Here is a 21,413-nt window from a genome sequence, read left to right on the forward strand (position 1 = left end):
CTCCTGCTCAGTTTCACTTCATTATTCACTGCTGTCTCTCAGTCCCCTCTCTCTCTCAGGGAGATATCTGTACACTGACTGCTGTCTCTCAGTCCCCTCTCTCTCTCAGGGAGATATCTGTACACTGACTGGTGTCTCTCAGTCCCCCCTCTCTCTCTCTCAGGGAGATATCTGTACACTGACTGGTGTCTCTCAGTCCCCTCTCTCTCAGGGAGATATCTGTACACTGACTGGTGTCTCTCAGTCCCTCTCTCTCAGGGAGATATCTGTACACTGACTGGTGTCTCTCAGTCCCCTCTCTCTCAGGGAGATATCTGCACACTGACTGGTGTCTCTCAGTCCCCTCTCTCTCTCAGGGAGATATCTGACCCAGACCGGGAGGTGTACGCGGGGCTCCGAGTGCGGTCTGACCCAGACCGGGAGGTGTACACGGGGCTCCGAGTGCGGTCTGACTCAGACCGGGAGGCGTACGCGGGGCTCCGAGTGCGGTCTGACTCAGACCGGGAGGCGTACGCGGGGCTCCGAGTGCACTCTGACCCAGACCGGGAGGTGTACGCGGGGCTCCGACTGCGGTCTGACCCAGACCGGGAGGTGTACGCGGGGCTCCGACTGCGGTCTGACCCAGACCGGGAGGTGTACGCGGGGCTCCGAGTGCGGTCTGACCCAGACCGGGAGGTGTACGCGGGGCTCCGAGTGCGGTCTGACCCAGACCGGGAGCGTACGCGGGGCTCCGAGTGCGGTCTGACCCAGACCGGGAGGTGTACGCGGGGCTCCGAGTGCGGGTCTGACCCAGACCGGGAGGTGTACACGGGGCTCCGAGTGCGGTCTGACCCAGACCGGGAGGTGTACGCGGGGCTCCGAGTGCGGTCTGACCCAGACCGGGAGCGTATACGGGGCTCCGAGTGCGGTCTGACCCAGACCGGGAGGTGTACGCGGGGCTCCGAGTGCGGTCTGACCCAGACCGGGAGGTGTACGCGGGGCTCCGAGTGCGGTCTGACCCAGACCGGGAGGTGTACGCGGGGCTCCGAGTGCGGTCTGACCCAGACCGGGAGGTGTACACGGGGCTCCGAGTGCGGTCTGACCCAGACCGGGAGCGTACACGGGGCTCCGAGTGCGGTCTGACCCAGACCGGGAGGTGTATGCGGGGCTCCGAGTGCGGTCTGACTCAGACCGGGAGGGGTACGCGGGGCTCCGAGTGCGGTCTGACCCAGACCGGGAGGCGTACGCGGGGCTCCGAGTGCGGTCTGACTCAGACCGGGAGGCGTACGCGGGGCTCCGAGTGCGGTCTGACCCAGACCGGGAGGTGTACGCGGGGCTCCGAGTGCGGTCTGACCCAGACCGGGAGCGTACACGGGGCTCCGAGTGCGGTCTGACCCAGACCGGGAGCGTACACGGGGCTCCGAGTGCGGTCTGACCCAGACCGGGAGGTGTACGCGGGGCTCCGAGTGCGGTCTGACCCAGACCGGGAGGTGTACGCGGGGCTCCGAGTGCTGTTGCTGTGATAATGAGGAGCCAGTCGCTCAGTTCGAGTTGATTTAATGATACAGAGGGTCAGGATTATAACAGGAGCTGCTGATTACAGTTGCTGTCTCACAGTAAACAGCCCCACCGCCAGCCTGTTCCCACCCGGGGACAGTCCCGGGGGATATCATTCCACCCCCACCCCCTCCCCCCCCTCACCCTCAACATCAGCTTCCTCATCCTGCTCATCGCAACTCCCTCACCCCCACCTCAAGAGACCGCAGTATGTCTGGATCCTCCTCCACCTGGCACACAGGGAGGGGACAGAGAGAGAAAGAGAGAGAGAGAGAGTGTCGCGGAGACAGGCAGAGAGCGAGAGACAGGGACAGGCAGAGAGAGAGACAGAGACAGGGACAGGGACAGGCAGAGAGCGAGAGACAGGGACAGGCAGAGAGAGACAGGGACAGGCAGAGAGCGAGAGACAGGGACAGGCAGAGAGAGAGGGACAGAGACACAGGGACAGGCAGAGAGAGAGACAGGCAGAGAGAGAGAGACAGACAGACACAGGGACAGGCAGAGAGAGAGAGAAGCAGTTAGATAGGGACAGGCAGAGAGAGAGAGGGGCAAAGTGACAAACAGAGAGTAACAGGCAGAGAGAGACAGACAGGCAGAAAATGAGAGAGAAACAGGCAGAGAGCAGGAGAAACAGAGACAGGCAAGAGAGAGAGACTGAGCGAGACAGAGACAGGCAGGCAGAGAGTTACAGAGACAGGCAGAGCATGAGAGAGACAGAGACCGATAGAGAGAGAGAGACAGAGGGACAGGCAGAGAGAGAGAGACAACAGACCGACAGAGGCAACAGACCGACAGAGAGACAGAGGAACAGGCAGAGAGAGAGAGAGACAGAGACCGATAGAGAGACACACAGAGGGACAGGCGGAGAGAGAGAGAGAGAGAGCGACAGAGAGACACACAGACGGAACAGGCAGAGAGAGAGAGAGAGACAGAGAGCGACAGAGAGACAGAGACAGAGGGGCAGAGAGAGAGAGAGAGAGAGAGACAGAGGAACAGGCAGAGAGAGAGAGAGAGAGAGAGCGACAGAGAGACACACAGACGGAACAGGCAGAGAGAGAGAGAGAGACAGACAGCGACAGAGAGACAGAGACAGAGGGGCAGAGAGAGAGAGACAGACGGAACAGGCAGAGAGAGAGAGAGAGACAGAGAGCGACAGAGAGACAGAGACAGAGGGGCAGAGAGAGAGAGAGAGAGAGACAGAGGAACAGGCAGAGAGAGAGAGAGAGAGAGCGCGACAGAGAGACACACAGACGGAACAGGCAGAGAGAGAGAGAGAGACAGAGAGCGACAGAGAGACAGAGACAGAGGGGCAGAGAGAGAGAGAGAGAGAGACAGAGGAACAGGCAGAGAGAGAGAGAGCGACAGAGAGACACACAGACGGAACAGGCAGAGAGAGAGAGAGAGAGACAGAGAGCGACAGAGAGACAGAGACAGAGGGGCAGAGAGAGAGAGAGAGAGAGACACAGAGGAACAGGCAGAGAGAGAGAGAGAGAGAGAGCGACAGAGAGACACACAGACGGAACAGGCAGAGAGAGAGAGAGAGAGAGCGACAGAGAGACACACAGACGGAACAGGCAGAGAGAGAGAGAGAGAGAGAGAGAGACAGAGAGCGACAGAGAGACAGAGACAGAGGGGCAGAGAGAGAGAGAGAGAGAGACAGAGGAACAGGCAGAGAGAGAGAGAGAGACAGAGGAACAGGCAGAGAGAGAGAGAGAGAGAGCGACAGAGAGACACACAGACGGAACAGGCAGAGAGAGGGGGGAGCAGGCAGAGGGGAATCTCCGAACTGTTTTCCTAGCCCCCCCACCCGGAGTCAGTGTCGAGAGGAGTGAGGCAGCGTTTGGACCTTCCTGTGCAGCAGCTGAGGAGGCATAGACGGGGGAGCGGAGGGACGGGGAGTCAGAGGTCAGAGAGACTCGGAATGTTGACCTCGGAGAGGGAATCGAGGGACGGAGAGATGAGGGACTGCCCTCCATCCGGTCAGTCACCCGCCAGGCAACTCCAGTCATCTGCAGACCTGCGGGGGGGGGGGGGGGGGGAGAGAGAGGGGGGGGGAGAGGGAGTGTGGGGAGGGAGAGTGAGAGTGGGAGGGGGGAGGGAGAGAGTGGGAGGGGGGAGAGAGAGAGAGGGGGAGAGGGAGTGTGGGGAGGGAGGGAGGAGATGAGACGGTGCATCAGATCGCAGACTGACAGTTACTCACCAGAAGTTCACAGAAGGAAACACATCCGTACCCCGGGGAGAGTCAGTGTCTCCCCCTCCCCCTGGGGAGAGTCAGTGTCTCCCCGTACCCCAGGGAGAGTCAGTGTCTCCCCCTCCCCCTGGGGAGAGTCAGTGTCTCCCCCTCCCACCCCCGTACCCCGGGGAGAGTCAGTGTCTTCCCCTCCCCCTGTACCCCTGGGGAGAGTCAGTGTCTCCCCCTCCCCCTGGGGAGAGTCAGTGTCTCCCCCTCCCACCCCCGTACCCCGGGGAGAGTCAGTGTCTTCCCCTCCCCCTGTACCCCTGGGGAGAGTCAGTGTCTCCCCCTCCCACCCCCGTACCCCGGGGAGAGTCAGTGTCTCCCCCTCCCCCTGTACCCCTGGGGAGAGTCAGTGTCTCCCCCTCCCCCCCACCGTACCCTGGGGAGAGTCACGGTCCCCCTGTTCCCCGGGGAGAGTCAGTGTCCCCCCGCACACCGGGGAGAGTCAGTGTCCCCCTCCTGTACCCCGGGGAGAGTCAGTGTCCCCCTCCTGTACCCCGGGGAGAGTCAGTGTCCCCCTCCTGTACCCCGGGGAGAGTCAGTGTCTCCCCGTACCCCGGAGAGAGTCAGTGTCCCCCTCCCGTACCCCGGGGAGAGTCAGTGTCCCCCTCCCGTACCCCGGGGAGAGTCAGTGTCCCCCTCCCGTACCCCGGGGAGAGTCAGTGTCCCCCTCCCGTACCCCGGAGAGAGTCAGTGTCCCCCTACCGTACCCCGGGGAGAGTCAGTGTCCCCCTCCCGTACCCCGGGGAGAGTCAGTGTCCCCCTCCCGTACCCTGGGGAGAGTCAGTGTCGCCTCCCGTACCCCGGGGAGAGTCAGTGTCTCCCCCTCCCCCACCGTACCCCGGGGAGAGTCAGTGTGCCCCTCCCGTACCCTGGGGAGAGTCAGTGTCCCCCTCCCGTTCCCCGGGGAGAGTCAGTGTCCCCCTCCTGTTCCCCGGGGAGAGTCAGTTATCGATAACTCACGGGTTGATTTCACTCGTCTTTTGCGGACATCCCTCGCAGAGTCGTCTCTTGACGGATCTGGACACAGGGACAGCACGGGGTTAGATACAAAGTAAAGCTCCCTCTACACTGTCCCCCCCATCCCAGGGACAGGTACAGCACGGGGTTAGATACAGAGTAAAGCTCCCTCTACACTGTCCCCCCATCCCAGGGACAGGGACAGCACGGGGTTAGATACAGAGTAAAGCTCCCTCCACACTGTCCCCCCATCCCAGGGACAGGGACAGCACGGGGTTAGATACAGAGTAAAACTCCCTCTACACTGTCCCCCCATCCCAGGGACAGGGACAGCACGGGGTGAGATACAGAGTAAAGCTCCCTCTACACTGTCCCCCCCATCCCAGGGACAGGGAGAGCACGAGGTTAGATACAGAGTAAAGCTCCCTCTACACTGTCCCCCTCCGGTGAGGGTGAGGGTGTGAGGGGGTGAGGGGGTGAGGGGGCGAGGGTGTGGGTGAGGGTGTGGGTGTGGGTGAGGGGTCAAACCTGACACAGTGCCCTCTGGGTATCCTCCTCCACTGCCCTGATATCCTCCATGGTGAGGGTGAGGGTGTGGGTGGGGGTGAGGGTGAGGGTGAGGGTGAGGGTGAGGGTGAGGGTGAGGGTGTGGGTGAGGGTGTGGGTGAGGGTGTGGGTGAGGGTGTGGGTGAGGGTGTGGGTGAGGGTGTGGGTGAGGGTGTGGGTGAGGGTGTGGGTGAGGGTGAGGGGTCTAACCTGACACAGTGCCCTCTGGGTATCCTCCTCCACTGCCCTGATATCCTCCATGGTGAGGGTGAGGGTGAGGGTGTGGGTGTGGGTGTGGGTGTGGGTGAGGGTGAGGGTGAGGGTGAGGGTGTGGGTGAGGGTGTGGGTGAGGGTGTGGGTGAGGGGTCTAACCTGACACAGTGCCCTCTGGGTATCCTCCTCCACTGCCCTGATATCCTCCAGGGTGAGGGTGTGGGTGTGGGTGAGGGTGTGGGTGAGGGTGTGGGTGAGGGTGTGGGTGAGGGTGTGGGTGAGGGTGTGGGTGAGGGTGAGGGTGTGGGTGAGGGTGAGGGTGAGGGTGAGGGGTCTAACCTGACACAGTGCCCTCTGGGTATCCTCCTCCACTGCCCTGATATCCTCCATGGTGAGGGTGAGGGGAAGGGTGAGGGTGAGGGTGAGGTTGTGGGTGAGGGTGTGGGTGAGGGTGAGGGTGAGGGGTCTAACCTGACACAGTGCCCTCTGGGTATCCTCCTCCACTGCCCTGATATCCTCCATGGTGAGGGTGAGGGTGTGGGTGAGGGTGAGGGTGTGGGGTCTAACCTGACACAGTGCCCTCTGGGTATCCTCCTCCACTGCCCTGATATCCTCCATGGTGAGGGTGAGGGTGTGGGTGAGGGTGTGGGTGTGGGTGTGGGTGAGGGTGAGGGTGAGGGTGAGGGTGAGGGTGTGGGTGAGGGTGAGGGGTCTAACCTGACACAGTGCCCTCTGGGTATCCTCCTCCACTGCCCTGATATCCTCCATGGTGAGGGTGAGGGTGTGTGTGTGGGTGAGGGTGAGGGTGAGGGTGAGGGTGTGGTGTGGGTGTGGGTGAGGGTGAGGGTGTGGGTGTGGGGTCTAACCTGACACAGTGCCCTCTGGGTATTCTCCTCCACTGCCCTGATATCCTCCATGGTGAGGGTGAGGGTGAGGGTGAGGGTGTGGGTGTGGGTGAGGGTGAGGGGTCTAACCTGACACAGTGCCCTCTGGGTATCCTCCTCCACTGCCCTGATATCCTCCATGGTGAGGGTGAGGCTGTGGGTGAGGGTGAGGCTGTGGGTGAGGGTGAGGGTGAGGGTGAGGGTGTGGGTGTGGGTGAGGGTGTGGGTGAGGGTGTGGGTGAGGGTGAGGGTGTGGGGTCTAACCTGACACAGTGCCCTCTGGGTATCCTCCTCCACTGCCCTGATATCCTCCATGGTGAGGGTGTGGGTGAGGGTGTGGGTGAGGGTGTGGGTGAGGGTGGGGGTGAGGGGTCTAACCTGACACAGTGCCCTCTGGGTATCCTCCTCCACTGCCCTGATATCCTCCATGGTGAGGGTGAGGGTGTGGGTGAGGGTGAGGGTGAGGGGTCTAACCTGACACAGTGCCCTCTGGGTATCCTCCTCCACTGCCCTGATATCATCCATGGTGAGGGTGAGGGTGTGGGTGAGGGTGAGGGCGTGGGTGAGGGCGTGGGTGAGGGCGTGGGTGAGGGGTCTAACCTGACACAGTGCCCTCTGGGTATCCTCCTCCACTGCCCTGATATCCTCCATGGTGAGGGTGAGGGTGTGGGTGAGGGTGTGGGTGAGGGGTCTAACCTGACACAGTGCCCTCTGGGTATCCTCCTCCACTGCCCTGATATCCTCCATGGTGAGGGTGAGGGGAAGGGTGAGGGTGTGGGTGAGGGTGTGGGTGAGGGTGTGGGTGAGGGTGTGGGTGAGGGTGTGGGTGAGGGTGTGGGTGAGGGTGTGGGTGAGGGTGTGGGTGAGGGTGTGGGTGAGGGTGTGGGTGAGGGTGAGGGTGAGGGGTCTAACCTGACACAGTGCCCTCTGGGTATCCTCCTCCACTGCCCTGATATCCTCCATGGTGAGGGTGTGGGTGAGGGTGAGGGTGAGGGTGTAGGTGTGGGTGTGGGTGTGGGTGAGGGTGAGGGTGTGGGTGAGGGTGTGGGTGAGGGTGTGGGTGAGGGTGTGGGTGAGGGTGAGGGTGAGGGGTCTAACCTGACACAGTGCCCTCTGGGTATCCTCCTCCACTGCCCTGATATCCTCCATGGTGAGGGTGAGGGTGAGGGTGTGGGTGAGGGTGAGGGTGAGGCTGAGGGTGTGGGTGAGGGTGAGGGTGAGGGTGAGGGTGAGGGTGAGGGTGAGGGGTCTAACCTGACACAGTGCCCTCTGGGTATCCTCCTCCACTACCCTGATATCCTCCATGGTGAGGGTGAGGGTGTGGGTGTGGGTGAGGGTGAGGGTGTGGGGTCTAACCTGACACAGTGCCCTCTGGGTATCCTCCTCCACTGCCCTGATATCCTCCATGGTGAGGGTGAGGGTGTGGGTGAGGGTGAGGGTGAGGGGTCTAACCTGACACAGTGCCCTCTGGGTATCCTCCTCCACTGCCCTGATATCCTCCATGGTGTGGGTGAGGGTGAGGGTGAGGGTGTGGGTGAGGGTGAGGGTGTGGGTGAGGGTGAGGGTGAGGGTGTGGGTGTGGGTGTGGGGTCTAACCTGACACAGTGCCCTCTGGGTATCCTCCTCCACTGCCCTGATATCCTCCATGGTGAGGGTGAGGGTGTGGGTGTGGGTGTGGGCGTGGGTGAGGGCGTGGGTGTGGGCGTGGGTGAGGGCGTGGGTGAGGGCGTGGGTGAGGGCGTGGGTGAGGGCGTGGGTGAGGGCGTGGGTGAGGGCGTGGGTGAGGGCGTGGGTGAGGGCGTGGGTGAGGGCGTGGGTGAGGGCGTGGGTGAGGGCGAGGGTGAGGGGTCTAACCTGACACAGTGCCCTCTGGGTATCCTCCCGACTGCCCTGATATCCTCCATGGTGAGGGTGAGGGTGAGGGTGTGGTTGTGGGTGAGGGTGAGGGTGTGGGTGAGGGTGTGGGTGAGGGTGTGGGTGAGGGTGAGGGGTCTAACCTGACACAGTGCCCTCTGGGTATCCTCCTCCACTGCCCTGATATCCTCCATGGTGAGGGTGAGGGGAAGGGTGAGGGTGAGGGTGTGGGTGAGGGTGTGGGTGAGGGTGAGGGGTCTAACCTGACACAGTGCCCTCTGGGTATCCTCCTCCACTGCCCTGATATCATCCATGGTGAGGGTGTGGGTGAGGGTGAGGGTGTGGGTGAGGGTGTGGGTGAGGGTGTGGGTGAGGGTGTGGGTGAGGGTGTGGGTGAGGGTGAGGGTGAGGGTGAGGGGTCTAACCTGACACAGTGCCCTCTGGGTATCCTCCTCCACTGCCCTGATATCCTCCATGGTGAGGGTGAGGGTGTGGGTGAGGGTGAGGGGTCTAACCTGACACAGAGTCCTCTGGGTATCCTCCTCCACTGCCCTGATATCATCCATGGTGAGGGTGAGGGTGAGGGTGTGGGTGTGGGTGAGGGTGTGGGTGAGGGTGTGGGTGAGGGTGTGGGTGAGGGTGTGGGTGAGGGTGTGGGTGAGGGTGTGGGTGAGGGTGTGGGTGAGGGTGTGGGTGAGGGTGTGGGTGAGGGTGTGGGTGAGGGTGTGGGTGAGGGTGTGGGTGAGGGTGAGGGTGTGGGGTCTAACCTGACACAGTGCCCTCTGGGTATCCTCCTCCACTGCCCTGATATCCTCCATGGTGAGGGTGAGGCTGTGGGTGAGGGTGAGGGTGAGGGTGAGGGTGAGGGTGAGGGTGAGGGTGAGGGTGTGGGTGAGGGTGTGGGTGAGGGTGTGGGTGAGGGTGTGGGTGAGGGTGTGGGTGAGGGTGTGGGTGAGGGTGTGGGTGTGGGTGAGGGTGTGGGTGAGGGTGTGGGTGAGGGTGAGGGGTCTAACCTGACACAGTGCCCTCTGGGTATCCTCCTCCACTACCCTGATATCCTCCATGGTGAGGGTGTGGGTGAGGGTGTGGGTGAGGGTGAGGGTGAGGGTGTGGGTGAGGGTGAGGGGTCTAACCTGACACAGTGCCCTCTGGGTATCCTCCTCCACTGCCCTGATATCATCCATGGTGAGGGTGAGGGTGTGGGTGAGGGTGTGGGTGAGGGTGAGGGTGTGGGTGTGGGGTCTAACCTGACACAGTGCCCTCTGGGTATCCTCCTCCACTGCCCTGATATCCTCCATGGTGAGGGTGAGGGTGTGGGTGAGGGTGAGGGTGAGGGTGAGGGTGAGGGTGAGGGTGAGGGGTCTAACCTGACACAGTGCCCTCTGGGTATCCTCCTCCACTGCCCTGATATCGTCCATGGTGAGGGTGAGGGTGTGGGTGTGGGTGAGGGTGAGGGTGTGGGGTCTAACCTGACACAGTGCCCTCTGGGTATCCTCCTCCACTGCCCTGATATCCTCCATGGTGAGGGTCAGGGTGAGGGTGTGGGTGTGGGTGAGGGTGAGGGGTCTAACCTGACACAGTGCCCTCTGGGTATCCTCCTCCACTGCCCTGATATCCTCCATGGTGAGGGTGTGGGTGTGGGTGTGGTTGAGGGTGAGGGTGTGGGTGAGGGTGAGGGTGAGGGTGTGGGTGAGGGTGTGGGTGAGGGGTCTAACCTGACACAGTGCCCTCTGGGTATCCTCCTCCACTGCCCTGATATCCTCCATGGTGAGGGTGTGGGTGAGGGTGAAGGTGAGGGTGAGGGTGAGGGTGAGGGGTCTAACCTGACACAGTGCCCTCTGGGTATCCTCCTCCACTGCCCTGATATCCTCCATGGTGAGGGTGAGGGTGAGGGTGAGGGGTCTAACCTGACACAGTGCCCTCTGGGTATCCTCCTCCACTGCCCTGATATCCTCCATGGTGAGGGTGAGGGTGAGGGTGTGGGTGAGGGTGAGGGTGAGGGTGAGGGTGAGGGTGTGGGTGAGGGTGAGGGTGTGAGGTCTAACCTGACACAGTGCCCTCTGGGTATCCTCCTCCACTGCCCTGATATCCTCCATGGTGAGGGCGAGGGCGAGGGCGAGGGCGAGGGCGAGGGCGAGGGCGAGGGTGTGGGCGAGGGTGTGGGTGAGGGTGTGGGTGAGGGTGTGGGTGAGGGTGTGGGTGAGGGTGTGGGTGAGGGTGTGGGTGAGGGTGTGGGTGTGGGGTCTAACCTGACACAGTGCCCTCTGGGTATCCTCCTCCAATGCCCTGATATCCTCCATGGTGAGGGTGTGGGTGAGGGGTCTAACCTGACACAGTGCCCTCTGGGTATCCTCCTCCACTGCCCTGATATCCTCCATGGTGAGGGTGAGGGTGAGGGTGAGGGTGAGGGTGAGGGTGAGGGTGTGGGTGAGGGTGTGGGTGAGGGTGTGGGTGAGGGTGTGGGTGAGGGTGTGGGTGAGGGTGTGGGTGAGGGTGTGGGTGAGGGTGAGGGGTCTAACCTGACACAGTGCCCTCTGGGTATCCTCCTCCAATGCCCTGATATCCTCCATGGTGAGGGTGTGGGTGAGGGGTCTTACCTGACACAGTGCCCTCTGGGTATCCTCCTCCACTGCCCTGATATCCTCCATGGTGAGGGTGAGGGTGAGGGTGTGGGTGAGGGTGAGGGTGAGGGTGAGGGTGAGGGTGTGGGTGAGGGTGAGGGGTCTAACCTGACACAGTGCCCTCTGGGTATCCTCCTCCACTGCCCTGATATACTCCATGGTGAGGGTGAGGGTGTGGGTGAGGGTGAGGGTGAGGGTGAGGGGTCTAACCTGACACAGTGCCCTCTGGGTATCCTCCTCCACTGCCCTACTATCCTCCATGGTGAGGGTGAGGGTGTGGGTGTGGGTGAGGGTGAGGGTGTGGGTGAGGGTGTGGGTGAGGGTGTGGGTGAGGGTGTGGGTGAGGGTGAGGGGTCTAACCTGACACAGTGCCCTCTGGGTATCCTCCTCCACTGCCCTGATATCCTCCATGGTGAGGGTGTGGGTGAGGGTGTGGGTGAGGGTGTGGGTGAGGGTGAGGGTGTGGGTGAGGGTGAGGGTGAGGGTGAGGGTGAGGGGTCTAACCTGACACAGTGCCCTCTGGGTATCCTCCTCCACTGCCCTGATATCCTCCATGGTGAGGGTGAGGGTGTGGGTGAGGGTGAGGGTGAGGGTGTGGGTGATGGTGAGGGTGTGGGTGACGGTGTGGGTGAGGGTGTGGGTGAGGGTGAGGGGTCTAACCTGACACAGTGCCCTCTGAGTATCCTCCTCCACTGCCCTGATATCCTCCATGGTGAGGGTGAGGGTGAGGGTGAGGGTGAAGGTGAGGGTTATGGTGAGGGGTCTAACCTGACACAGTGCCCTCTGGGTATCCTCCTCCACTGCCCTGATATCCTCCATGGTGAGGGTGAGGGTGAGGGTGAGGGTGTGGGTGAGGGTGAGGGTGAGGGTGAGGGGTCTAACCTGACACAGTGCCCTCTGGGTATCCTCCTCCACTGCCCTGATATCCTCCATGGTGAGGGTGAGGGTGAGGGTGTGGGTGAGGGTGAGGGTGAGGGTGTGGGTGAGGGTGAGGGTGTGGGTGAGGGTGTGGGTGAGGGTGTGGGGTCTAACCTGACACAGTGCCCTCTAGGTATCCTCCTCCACTGCCCTGATATCCTCCATGGTGAGGGTGAGGGTGTGGGTGAGGGTGTGGGGTCTAACCTGACACAGTGCCCTCTGGGTATCCTCCTCCACTGCCCTGATATCCTCCATGGTGAGGGCGAGGGTGTGGGTGTGGGTGAGGGTGAGGGTGTGGGTGAGGGGTCTAACCTGACACAGTGCCCTCTGTGTATCCTCCTCCACTGCCCTGATATCCTCCATGGTGAGGGTGAGGGTGAGCGTGTGGGTGAGGGTGTGGGTGAGGGTGAGGGGTCTAACCTGACACAATGCCCTCTGGGTATCCTCCTCCACTGCCCTGATATCCTCCATGGTTAGGGTGAGGGTGAGGGTGTGGGTGTGGGTGAGGGTGTGGGTGAGGGTGTGGGTGAGGGTGAGGGTGTAGGTGAGGGTGAGGGTGAGGGTGAGGGTGAGGGTGAGGGTGAGGGTGAGGGGTCTAACCTGACACAGTGCCCTCTGGGTATCCTCCTCCACTGCCCTGATATCCTCCATGGTGAGGGTGAGGGTGAGGTTGTGGGTATGGGTGTGGGTGATGGTGAGGGTGTGGGTGTGGGGTCTAACCTGACACAGTGCCCTCTGGGTATCCTCCTCCACTGCCCTGATATCCTCCATGGTGAGGGTGAGGGTGAGGGTGAAGGTGTGGGTGTGGGTGAGGGGTCTAATCTGACACAGTGCCCTCTGGGTATCCTCCTCCACTGCCCTGATATCCTCCATGGTGAGGGTGAGGGTGAGGGTGAGGGTGTGGGTGTGGGTGTGGGTGAGGGGTCTAACCTGACACAGTGCCCTCTGGGTATCCTCCTCCACTGCCCTGATATCCTCCATGGTGAGGGTGAGGGTGAGGGTGATGGTGTGGGTGAGGGTGAGGGTGTGGGTGTGGGTGTGGGTGAGGGTGAGGGGTCTAACCTGACACAGTGCCCTCTGGGTATCCTCCTCCACTGCCCTGATATCCTCCATGGTGAGGGTGAGGGTGAGGGTGTGGGTGAGGGTGAGGGTGTGGGCGTGGGTGTGGGTGTGGGTGAGGGTGTGGGTGAGGGTGTGGGTGAGGGTGTGGGTGAGGGTGTGGGTGAGGGTGTGGGTGAGGGTGTGGGTGAGGGTGTGGGTGAGGGTGAGGGTGTGGGCGAGGGTGAGGGTGTGGGTGAGGGTGTGGGTGAGGGTGTGGGTGAGGGTGTGGGTGAGGGTGTGGGTGAGGGTGAGGGGTCTAACCTGACACAGTGCCCTCTGGGTATCCTCCTCCACTGCCCTGATATCCTCCATGGTGAGGGTGAGGGTGAGGGTGTGGGTGAGGGTGTGGGTGTGGGTGTGGGTGAGGGTGTGGGTGAGGGTGTGGGTGAGGGTGTGGGTGAGGGTGTGGGTGAGGGTGTGGGGTCTAACCTGACACAGTGCCCTCTGGGTATCCTCCTCCACTGCCCTGATATCCTCCATGGTGAGGGTGAGGGTGAGGGTGAAGGTGAGGGTTATGGTGAGGGGTCTAACCTGACACAGTGCCCTCTGGGTATCCTCCTCCACTGCCCTGATATCCTCCATGGTGAGGGTGAGGGTGAGGGTGAGGGTGTGGGTGAGGGTGAGGGTGAGGGGTCTAACCTGACACAGTGCCCTCTGGGTATCCTCCTCCACTGCCCTGATATCCTCCATGGTGAGGGTGAGGGTGAGGGTGAGGGTATGGGTGAGGGTGAGGGTGAGGGTGAGGGTGTGGGTGAGGGTGTGGGTGAGGGTGTGGGGTCTAACCTGACACAGTGCCCTCTGGGTATCCTCCTCCACTGCCCTGATATCCTCCATGGTGAGGGTGAGGGTGAGGGTGAGGGTATGGGTGAGGGTGAGGGTGAGGGTGAGGGTGTGGGTGAGGGTGAGGGTATGGGTGAGGGTGAGGGTGAGGGTGTGGGTGAGGGTGAGGGTGAGGGTGTGGGTGAGGGTGAGGGTGAGGGTGAGGGGTCTAACCTGACACAGTGCCCTCTGGGTATCCTCCTCCACTGCCCTGATATCCTCCATGGTGAGGGTGAGGGGAAGGGTGAGGGTGAGGGTGAGGTTGTGGGTGAGGGTGAGGGTGAGGGGTCTAACCTGACACAGTGCCCTCTGGGTATCCTCCTCCACTGCCCTGATATCCTCCATGGTGAGGGTGAGGGTGTGGGTGAGGGTGAGGGTGAGGGGTCTAACCTGACACAGTGCCCTCTGGGTATCCTCCTCCACTGCCCTGATATCATCCATGGTGAGGGTGAGGGTGTGGGTGAGGGTGAGGGTGTGGGTGAGGGTGTGGGTGAGGGTGTGGGTGAGGGTGTGGGTGAGGGTGAGGGTGTGGGGTCTAACCTGACACAGTGCCCTCTGGGTATCCTCCTCCACTGCCCTGATATCCTCCATGGTGAGGGTGAGGGTGTGGGTGAGGGTGTGGGTGTGGGTGTGGGTGTGGGTGAGGGTGAGGGTGAGGGTGAGGGGTCTAACCTGACACAGTGCCCTCTGGGTATCCTCCTCCACTGCCCTGATATCCTCCATGGTGAGGGTGAGGGTGTGTGTGTGGGTGAGGGTGAGGGTGAGGGTGAGGGTGTGGTGTGGGTGTGGGTGAGGGTGAGGGTGTGGGTGTGGGGTCTAACCTGACACAGTGCCCTCTGGGTATTCTCCTCCACTGCCCTGATATCCTCCATGGTGAGGGTGAGGGTGAGGGTGAGGGTGTGGGTGTGGGTGAGGGTGAGGGGTCTAACCTGACACAGTGCCCTCTGGGTATCCTCCTCCACTGCCCTGATATCCTCCATGGTGAGGGTGAGGCTGTGGGTGAGGGTGAGGCTGTGGGTGAGGGTGAGGGTGAGGGTGAGGCTGAGGGTGAGGGTGTGGGTGTGGGTGAGGGTGTGGGTGAGGGTGTGGGTGTGGGTGAGGGTGTGGGTGAGGGTGTGGGTGAGGGTGAGGGTGTGGGGTCTAACCTGACACAGTGCCCTCTGGGTATCCTCCTCCACTGCCCTGATATCCTCCATGGTGAGGGTGTGGGTGAGGGTGTGGGTGAGGGTGTGGGTGAGGGTGGGGGTGAGGGGTCTAACCTGACACAGTGCCCTCTGGGTATCCTCCTCCACTGCCCTGATATCCTCCATGGTGAGGGTGAGGGTGTGGGTGAGGGTGAGGGTGAGGGGTCTAACCTGACACAGTGCCCTCTGGGTATCCTCCTCCACTGCCCTGATATCATCCATGGTGAGGGTGAGGGTGTGGGTGAGGGTGAGGGCGTGGGTGAGGGCGTGGGTGAGGGCGTGGGTGAGGGGTCTAACCTGACACAGTGCCCTCTGGGTATCCTCCTCCACTGCCCTGATATCCTCCATGGTGAGGGTGAGGGTGTGGGTGAGGGTGTGGGTGAGGGGTCTAACCTGACACAGTGCCCTCTGGGTATCCTCCTCCACTGCCCTGATATCCTCCATGGTGAGGGTGAGGGGAAGGGTGAGGGTGTGGGTGAGGGTGTGGGTGAGGGTGTGGGTGAGGGTGTGGGTGAGGGTGAGGGTGAGGGTGTGGGTGAGGGTGTGGGTGAGGGTGTGGGTGAGGGTGTGGGTGAGGGTGAGGGTGAGGGGTCTAACCTGACACAGTGCCCTCTGGGTATCCTCCTCCACTGCCCTGATATCCTCCATGGTGAGGGTGAGGGTGAGGGTGTGGGTGAGGGTGAGGGTGAGGCTGAGGGTGTGGGTGAGGGTGTGGGTGAGGGTGAGGGTGAGGGTGAGGGTGAGGGTGAGGGGTCTAACCTGACACAGTGCCCTCTGGGTATCCTCCTCCACTACCCTGATATCCTCCATGGTGAGGGTGAGGGTGTGGGTGTGGGTGAGGGTGAGGGTGTGGGGTCTAACCTGACACAGTGCCCTCTGGGTATCCTCCTCCACTGCCCTGATATCCTCCATGGTGAGGGTGAGGGTGTGGGTGAGGGTGAGGGTGAGGGGTCTAACCTGACACAGTGCCCTCTGGGTATCCTCCTCCACTGCCCTGATATCCTCCATGGTGTGGGTGAGGGTGAGGGTGAGGGTGTGGGTGAGGGTGAGGGTGTGGGTGAGGGTGTGGGTGAGGGGTCTAACCTGACACAGTGCCCTCTGGGTATCCTCCTCCACTAACCTGATATCCTCCATGGTGAGGGTGTGGGTGTGGGTGTGGGTGTGGGTGTGGGTGAGGGTGTGGGGTCTAACCTGACACAGTGCCCTCTGGGTATCCTCCTCCACTGCCCTGATATCCTCCATGGTGAGGGTGAGGGTGTGGGTGTGGGTGTGGGTGTGGGCGTGGGTGAGGGCGTGGGTGTGGGCGTGGGTGAGGGCGTGGGTGAGGGCGTGGGTGAGGGCGTGGGTGAGGGCGTGGGTGAGGGCGTGGGTGAGGGCGTGGGTGAGGGCGTGGGTGAGGGCGTGGGTGAGGGCGTGGGTGAGGGCGTGGGTGAGGGCGTGGGTGAGGGCGTGGGTGAGGGCGTGGGTGAGGGCGAGGGTGAGGGGTCTAACCTGACACAGTGCCCTCTGGGTATCCTCCCGACTGCCCTGATATCCTCCATGGTGAGGGTGAGGGTGAGGGTGTGGTTGTGGGTGAGGGTGAGGGTGTGGGTGAGGGTGTGGGTGAGGGTGTGGGTGAGGGTGAGGGGTCTAACCTGACACAGTGCCCTCTGGGTATCCTCCTCCACTGCCCTGATATCCTCCATGGTGAGGGTGAGGGGAAGGGTGAGGGTGAGGGTGTGGGTGAGGGTGTGGGTGAGGGTGAGGGGTCTAACCTGACACAGTGCCCTCTGGGTATCCTCCTCCACTGCCCTGATATCATCCATGGTGAGGGTGTGGGTGAGGGTGAGGGTGTGGGTGAGGGTGTGGGTGAGGGTGTGGGTGAGGGTGTGGGTGAGGGTGTGGGTGAGGGTGTGGGTGAGGGTGTGGGTGAGGGTGAGGGTGAGGGTGAGGGGTCTAACCTGACACAGTGCCCTCTGGGTATCCTCCTCCACTGCCCTGATATCCTCCATGGTGAGGGTGAGGGTGTGGGTGAGGGTGAGGGGTCTAACCTGACACAGAGTCCTCTGGGTATCCTCCTCCACTGCCCTGATATCATCCATGGTGAGGGTGAGGGTGAGGGTGAGGGTGAGGGTGTGGGTGTGGGTGAGGGTGTGGGTGAGGGTGTGGGTGAGGGTGTGGGTGAGGGTGTGGGTGAGGGTGTGGGTGAGGGTGTGGGTGAGGGTGTGGGTGAGGGTGTGGGTGAGGGTGTGGGTGTGGGGTCTAACCTGACACAGTGCCCTCTGGGTATCCTCCTCCACTGCCCTGATATCCTCCATGGTGAGGGTGAGGCTGTGGGTGAGGGTGAGGGTGAGGGTGAGGGTGAGGGTGAGGGTGAGGGTGAGGGTGAGGGTGAGGGTGTGGGTGAGGGTGTGGGTGAGGGTGTGGGTGAGGGTGTGGGTGAGGGTGTGGGTGAGGGTGTGGGTGTGGGTGAGGGTGAGGGTGTGGGTGAGGGTGTGGGTGAGGGTGAGGGGTCTAACCTGACACAGTGCCCTCTGGGTATCCTCCTCCACTACCCTGATATCCTCCATGGTGAGGGTGTGGGTGAGGGTGTGGGTGAGGGTGAGGGTGAGGGTGTGGGTGAGGGTGAGGGGTCTAACCTGACACAGTGCCCTCTGGGTATCCTCCTCCACTGCCCTGATATCATCCATGGTGAGGGTGAGGGTGTGGGTGAGGGTGTGGGTGAGGGTGAGGGTGTGGGTGTGGGGTCTAACCTGACACAGTGCCCTCTGGGTATCCTCCTCCACTGCCCTGATATCCTCCATGGTGAGGGTGAGGGTGTGGGTGAGGGTGAGGGTGAGGGTGAGGGTGAGGGTGAGGGGTCTAACCTGACACAGTGCCCTCTGGGTATCCTCCTCCACTGCCCTGATATCGTCCATGGTGAGGGTGAGGGTGTGGGTGTGGGTGTGGGTGAGGGTGAGGGTGTGGGGTCTAACCTGACACAGTGCCCTCTGGGTATCCTCCTCCACTGCCCTGATATCCTCCATGGTGAGGGTCAGGGTGAGGGTGTGGGTGTGGGTGAGGGTGAGGGGTCTAACCTGACACAGTGCCCTCTGGGTATCCTCCTCCACTGCCCTGATATCCTCCATGGTGAGGGTGTGGGTGTGGGTGTGGTTGAGGGTGAGGGTGTGGGTGAGGGTGAGGGTGAGGGTGTGGGTGAGGGTGTGGGTGAGGGGTCTAACCTGACACAGTGCCCTCTGGGTATCCTCCTCCACTGCCCTGATATCCTCCATGGTGAGGGTGTGGGTGAGGGTGAAGGTGAGGGTGAGGGTGAGGGTGAGGGGTCTAACCTGACACAGTGCCCTCTGGGTATCCTCCTCCACTGCCCTGATATCCTCCATGGTGAGGGTGAGGGTGAGGGTGAGGGGTCTAACCTGACACAGTGCCCTCTGGGTATCCTCCTCCACTGCCCTGATATCCTCCATGGTGAGGGTGAGGGTGAGGGTGTGGGTGAGGGTGAGGGTGAGGGTGAGGGTGTGGGTGAGGGTGAGGGTGTGAGGTCTAACCTGACACAGTGCCCTCTGGGTATCCTCCTCCACTGCCCTGATATCCTCCATGGTGAGGGCGAGGGCGAGGGCGAGGGCGAGGGTGTGGGCGAGGGTGTGGGCGAGGGTGTGGGCGAGGGTGTGGGCGAGGGTGTGGGTGAGGGTGTGGGTGAGGGTGTGGGTGAGGGTGTGGGTGAGGGTGTGGGTGAGGGTGTGGGTGTGGGTGTGGGTGAGGGTGTGGGTGTGGGGTCTAACCTGACACAGTGCCCTCTGGGTATCCTCCTCCAATGCCCTGATATCCTCCATGGTGAGGGTGTGGGTGAGGGGTCTAACCTGACACAGTGCCCTCTGGGTATCCTCCTCCACTGCCCTGATATCCTCCATGGTGAGGGTGAGGGTGAGGGTGAGGGTGAGGGTGAGGGTGAGGGTGTGGGTGAGGGTGTGGGTGAGGGTGTGGGTGAGGGTGTGGGTGAGGGTGAGGGGTCTAACCTGACACAGTGCCCTCTGGGTATCCTCCTCCAATGCCCTGATATCCTCCATGGTGAGGGTGTGGGTGAGGGGTCTTACCTGACACAGTGCCCTCTGGGTATCCTCCTCCACTGCCCTGATATCCTCCATGGTGAGGGTGAGGGTGAGGGTGTGGGTGAGGGTGAGGGTGAGGGTGAGGGTGTGGGTGAGGGTGAGGGGTCTAACCTGACACAGTGCCCTCTGGGTATCCTCCTCCACTGCCCTGATATACTCCATGGTGAGGGTGAGGGTGTGGGTGAGGGTGAGGGTGAGGGTGAGGGGTCTAACCTGACACAGTGCCCTCTGGGTATCCTCCTCCACTGCCCTACTATCCTCCATGGTGAGGGTGAGGGTGTGGGTGTGGGTGAGGGTGAGGGTGTGGGTGAGGGTGTGGGTGAGGGTGTGGGTGAGGGTGTGGGTGAGGGTGTGGGTGAGGGTGTGGGTGAGGGTGAGGGGTCTAACCTGACACAGTGCCCTCTGGGTATCCTCCTCCACTGCCCTGATATCCTCCATGGTGAGGGTGTGGGTGAGGGTGTGGGTGAGGGTGTGGGTGAGGGTGAGGGTGTGGGTGAGGGTGAGGGTGAGGGGTCTAACCTGACACAGTGCCCTCTGGGTATCCTCCTCCACTGCCCTGATATCCTCCATGGTGAGGGTGAGGGTGTGGGTGAGGGTGAGGGTGAGGGTGTGGGTGATGGTGAGGGTGTGGGTGACGGTGTGGGTGAGGGTGTGGGTGAGGGTGAGGGGTCTAACCTGACACAGTGCCCTCTGGGTATCCTCCTCCACTGCCCTGATATCCTCCATGGTGAGGGTGAGGGTGAGGGTGAGGGTGAAGGTGAGGGTTATGGTGAGGGGTCTAACCTGACACAGTGCCCTCTGGGTATCCTCCTCCACTGCCCTGATATCCTCCATGGTGAGGGTGAGGGTGAGGGTGAGGGTGTGGGTGAGGGTGAGGGTGAGGGTGAGGGGTCTAACCTGACACAGTGCCCTCTGGGTATCCTCCTCCACTGCCCTGATATCCTCCATGGTGAGGGTGAGGGTGAGGGTGTGGGTGAGGGTGAGGGTGAGGGTGTGGGTGAGGGTGAGGGTGTGGGTGAGGGTGTGTGAGGGTGTGGGGTCTAACCTGACACAGTGCCCTCTAGGTATCCTCCTCCACTGCCCTGATATCCTCCATGGTGAGGGTGAGGGTGTGGGTGAGGGTGTGGGGTCTAACCTGACACAGTGCCCTCTGGGTATCCTCCTCCACTGCCCTGATATCCTCCATGGTGAGGGCGAGGGTGTGGGTGTGGGTGAGGGTGAGGGTGTGGGTGAGGGGTCTAACCTGACACAGTGCCCTCTGTGTATCCTCCTCCACTGCCCTGATATCCTCCATGGTGAGGGTGAGGGTGAGCGTGTGGGTGAGGGTGTGGGTGAGGGTGAGGGGTCTAACCTGACACAATGCCCTCTGGGTATCCTCCTCCACTGCCCTGATATCCTCCATGGTTAGGGTGAGGGTGAGGGTGTGGGTGTGGGTGAGGGTGTGGGTGAGGGTGTGGGCGAGGGTGAGGGTGTAGGTGAGGGTGAGGGTGAGGGTGAGGGTGAGGGTGAGGGTGAGGGTGAGGGGTCTAACCTGACACAGTGCCCTCTGGGTATCCTCCTCCACTGCCCTGATATCCTCCATGGTGAGGGTGAGGGTGAGGTTGTGGGTATGGGTGTGGGTGATGGTGAGGGTGTGGGTGTGGGGTCTAACCTGACACAGTGCCCTCTGGGTATCCTCCTCCACTGCCCTGATATCCTCCATGGTGAGGGTGAGGGTGAGGGTGAAGGTGTGGGTGTGGGTGAGGGGTCTAATCTGACACAGTGCCCTCTGGGTATCCTCCTCCACTGCCCTGATATCCTCCATGGTGAGGGTGAGGGTGAGGGTGTGGGTGTGGGTGTGGGTGAGGGGTCTAACCTGACACAGTGCCCTCTGGGTATCCTCCTCCACTGCCCTGATATCCTCCATGGTGAGGGTGAGGGTGAGGGTGATGGTGTGGGTGAGGGTGAGGGTGTGGGTGTGGGTGTGGGTGAGGGTGAGGGGTCTAACCTGACACAGTGCCCTCTGGGTATCCTCCTCCACTGCCCTGATATCCTCCATGGTGAGGGTGAGGGTGAGGGTGTGGGTGAGGGTGAGGGTGAGGGTGTGGGCGTGGGTGTGGGTGTGGGTGAGGGTGTGGGTGAGGGTGTGGGTGAGGGTGTGGGTGAGGGTGTGGGTGAGGGTGAGGGTGAGGGTGAGGGTGAGGGTGTGGGCGAGGGTGTGGGTGAGGGTGTGGGTGAGGGTGTGGGTGAGGGTGAGGGGTCTAACCTGACACAGTGCCCTCTGGGTATCCTCCTCCACTGCCCTGATATCCTCCATGGTGAGGGTGAGGGTGAGGGTGTGGGTGAGGGTGTGGGTGTGGGTGTGGGTGAGGGTGTGGGTGAGGGTGTGGGTGAGGGTGTGGGTGAGGGTGTGGGTGAGGGTGTGGGTGAGGGTGTGGGGTCTAACCTGACACAGTGCCCTCTGGGTATCCTCCTCC

At 62.2% G+C, this 21,413-nt stretch overlaps 1 protein-coding gene across 2 annotated transcripts in view; it reads right to left on the bottom strand.

The window, feature by feature from the left end:
* Window positions 1–1,520: 1,520 nt before the first annotated feature.
* Window positions 1,521–21,413, bottom strand: part of LOC132810816 (keratin-associated protein 10-7-like) — a 52,445-nt gene continuing 32,552 nt past the window's right edge. Inside the window, exons 2-4 of one of the 2 annotated variants that reach the window (XM_060822724.1) lie at window positions 4,736–4,792; window positions 3,062–3,553; window positions 1,521–2,974 (exon numbers count right to left, since the gene is read on the bottom strand). In XM_060822724.1, coding sequence (XP_060678707.1) covers window positions 2,055–2,974; window positions 3,062–3,553; window positions 4,736–4,792 — 1,469 coding nt within the window. In that variant the 3' untranslated portion in view covers window positions 1,521–2,054. Of the gene's footprint in view, window positions 3,554–4,735; window positions 4,793–21,413 lie in introns of both variants that reach the window. The other variant, XM_060822723.1, reaches the window with a different exon arrangement.

This window comes from Hemiscyllium ocellatum, unplaced genomic scaffold (genome assembly GCF_020745735.1).
Source record: "Hemiscyllium ocellatum isolate sHemOce1 unplaced genomic scaffold, sHemOce1.pat.X.cur. scaffold_2013_pat_ctg1, whole genome shotgun sequence".
Classification (NCBI taxonomy): Eukaryota; Metazoa; Chordata; class Chondrichthyes; order Orectolobiformes; family Hemiscylliidae; genus Hemiscyllium; species Hemiscyllium ocellatum.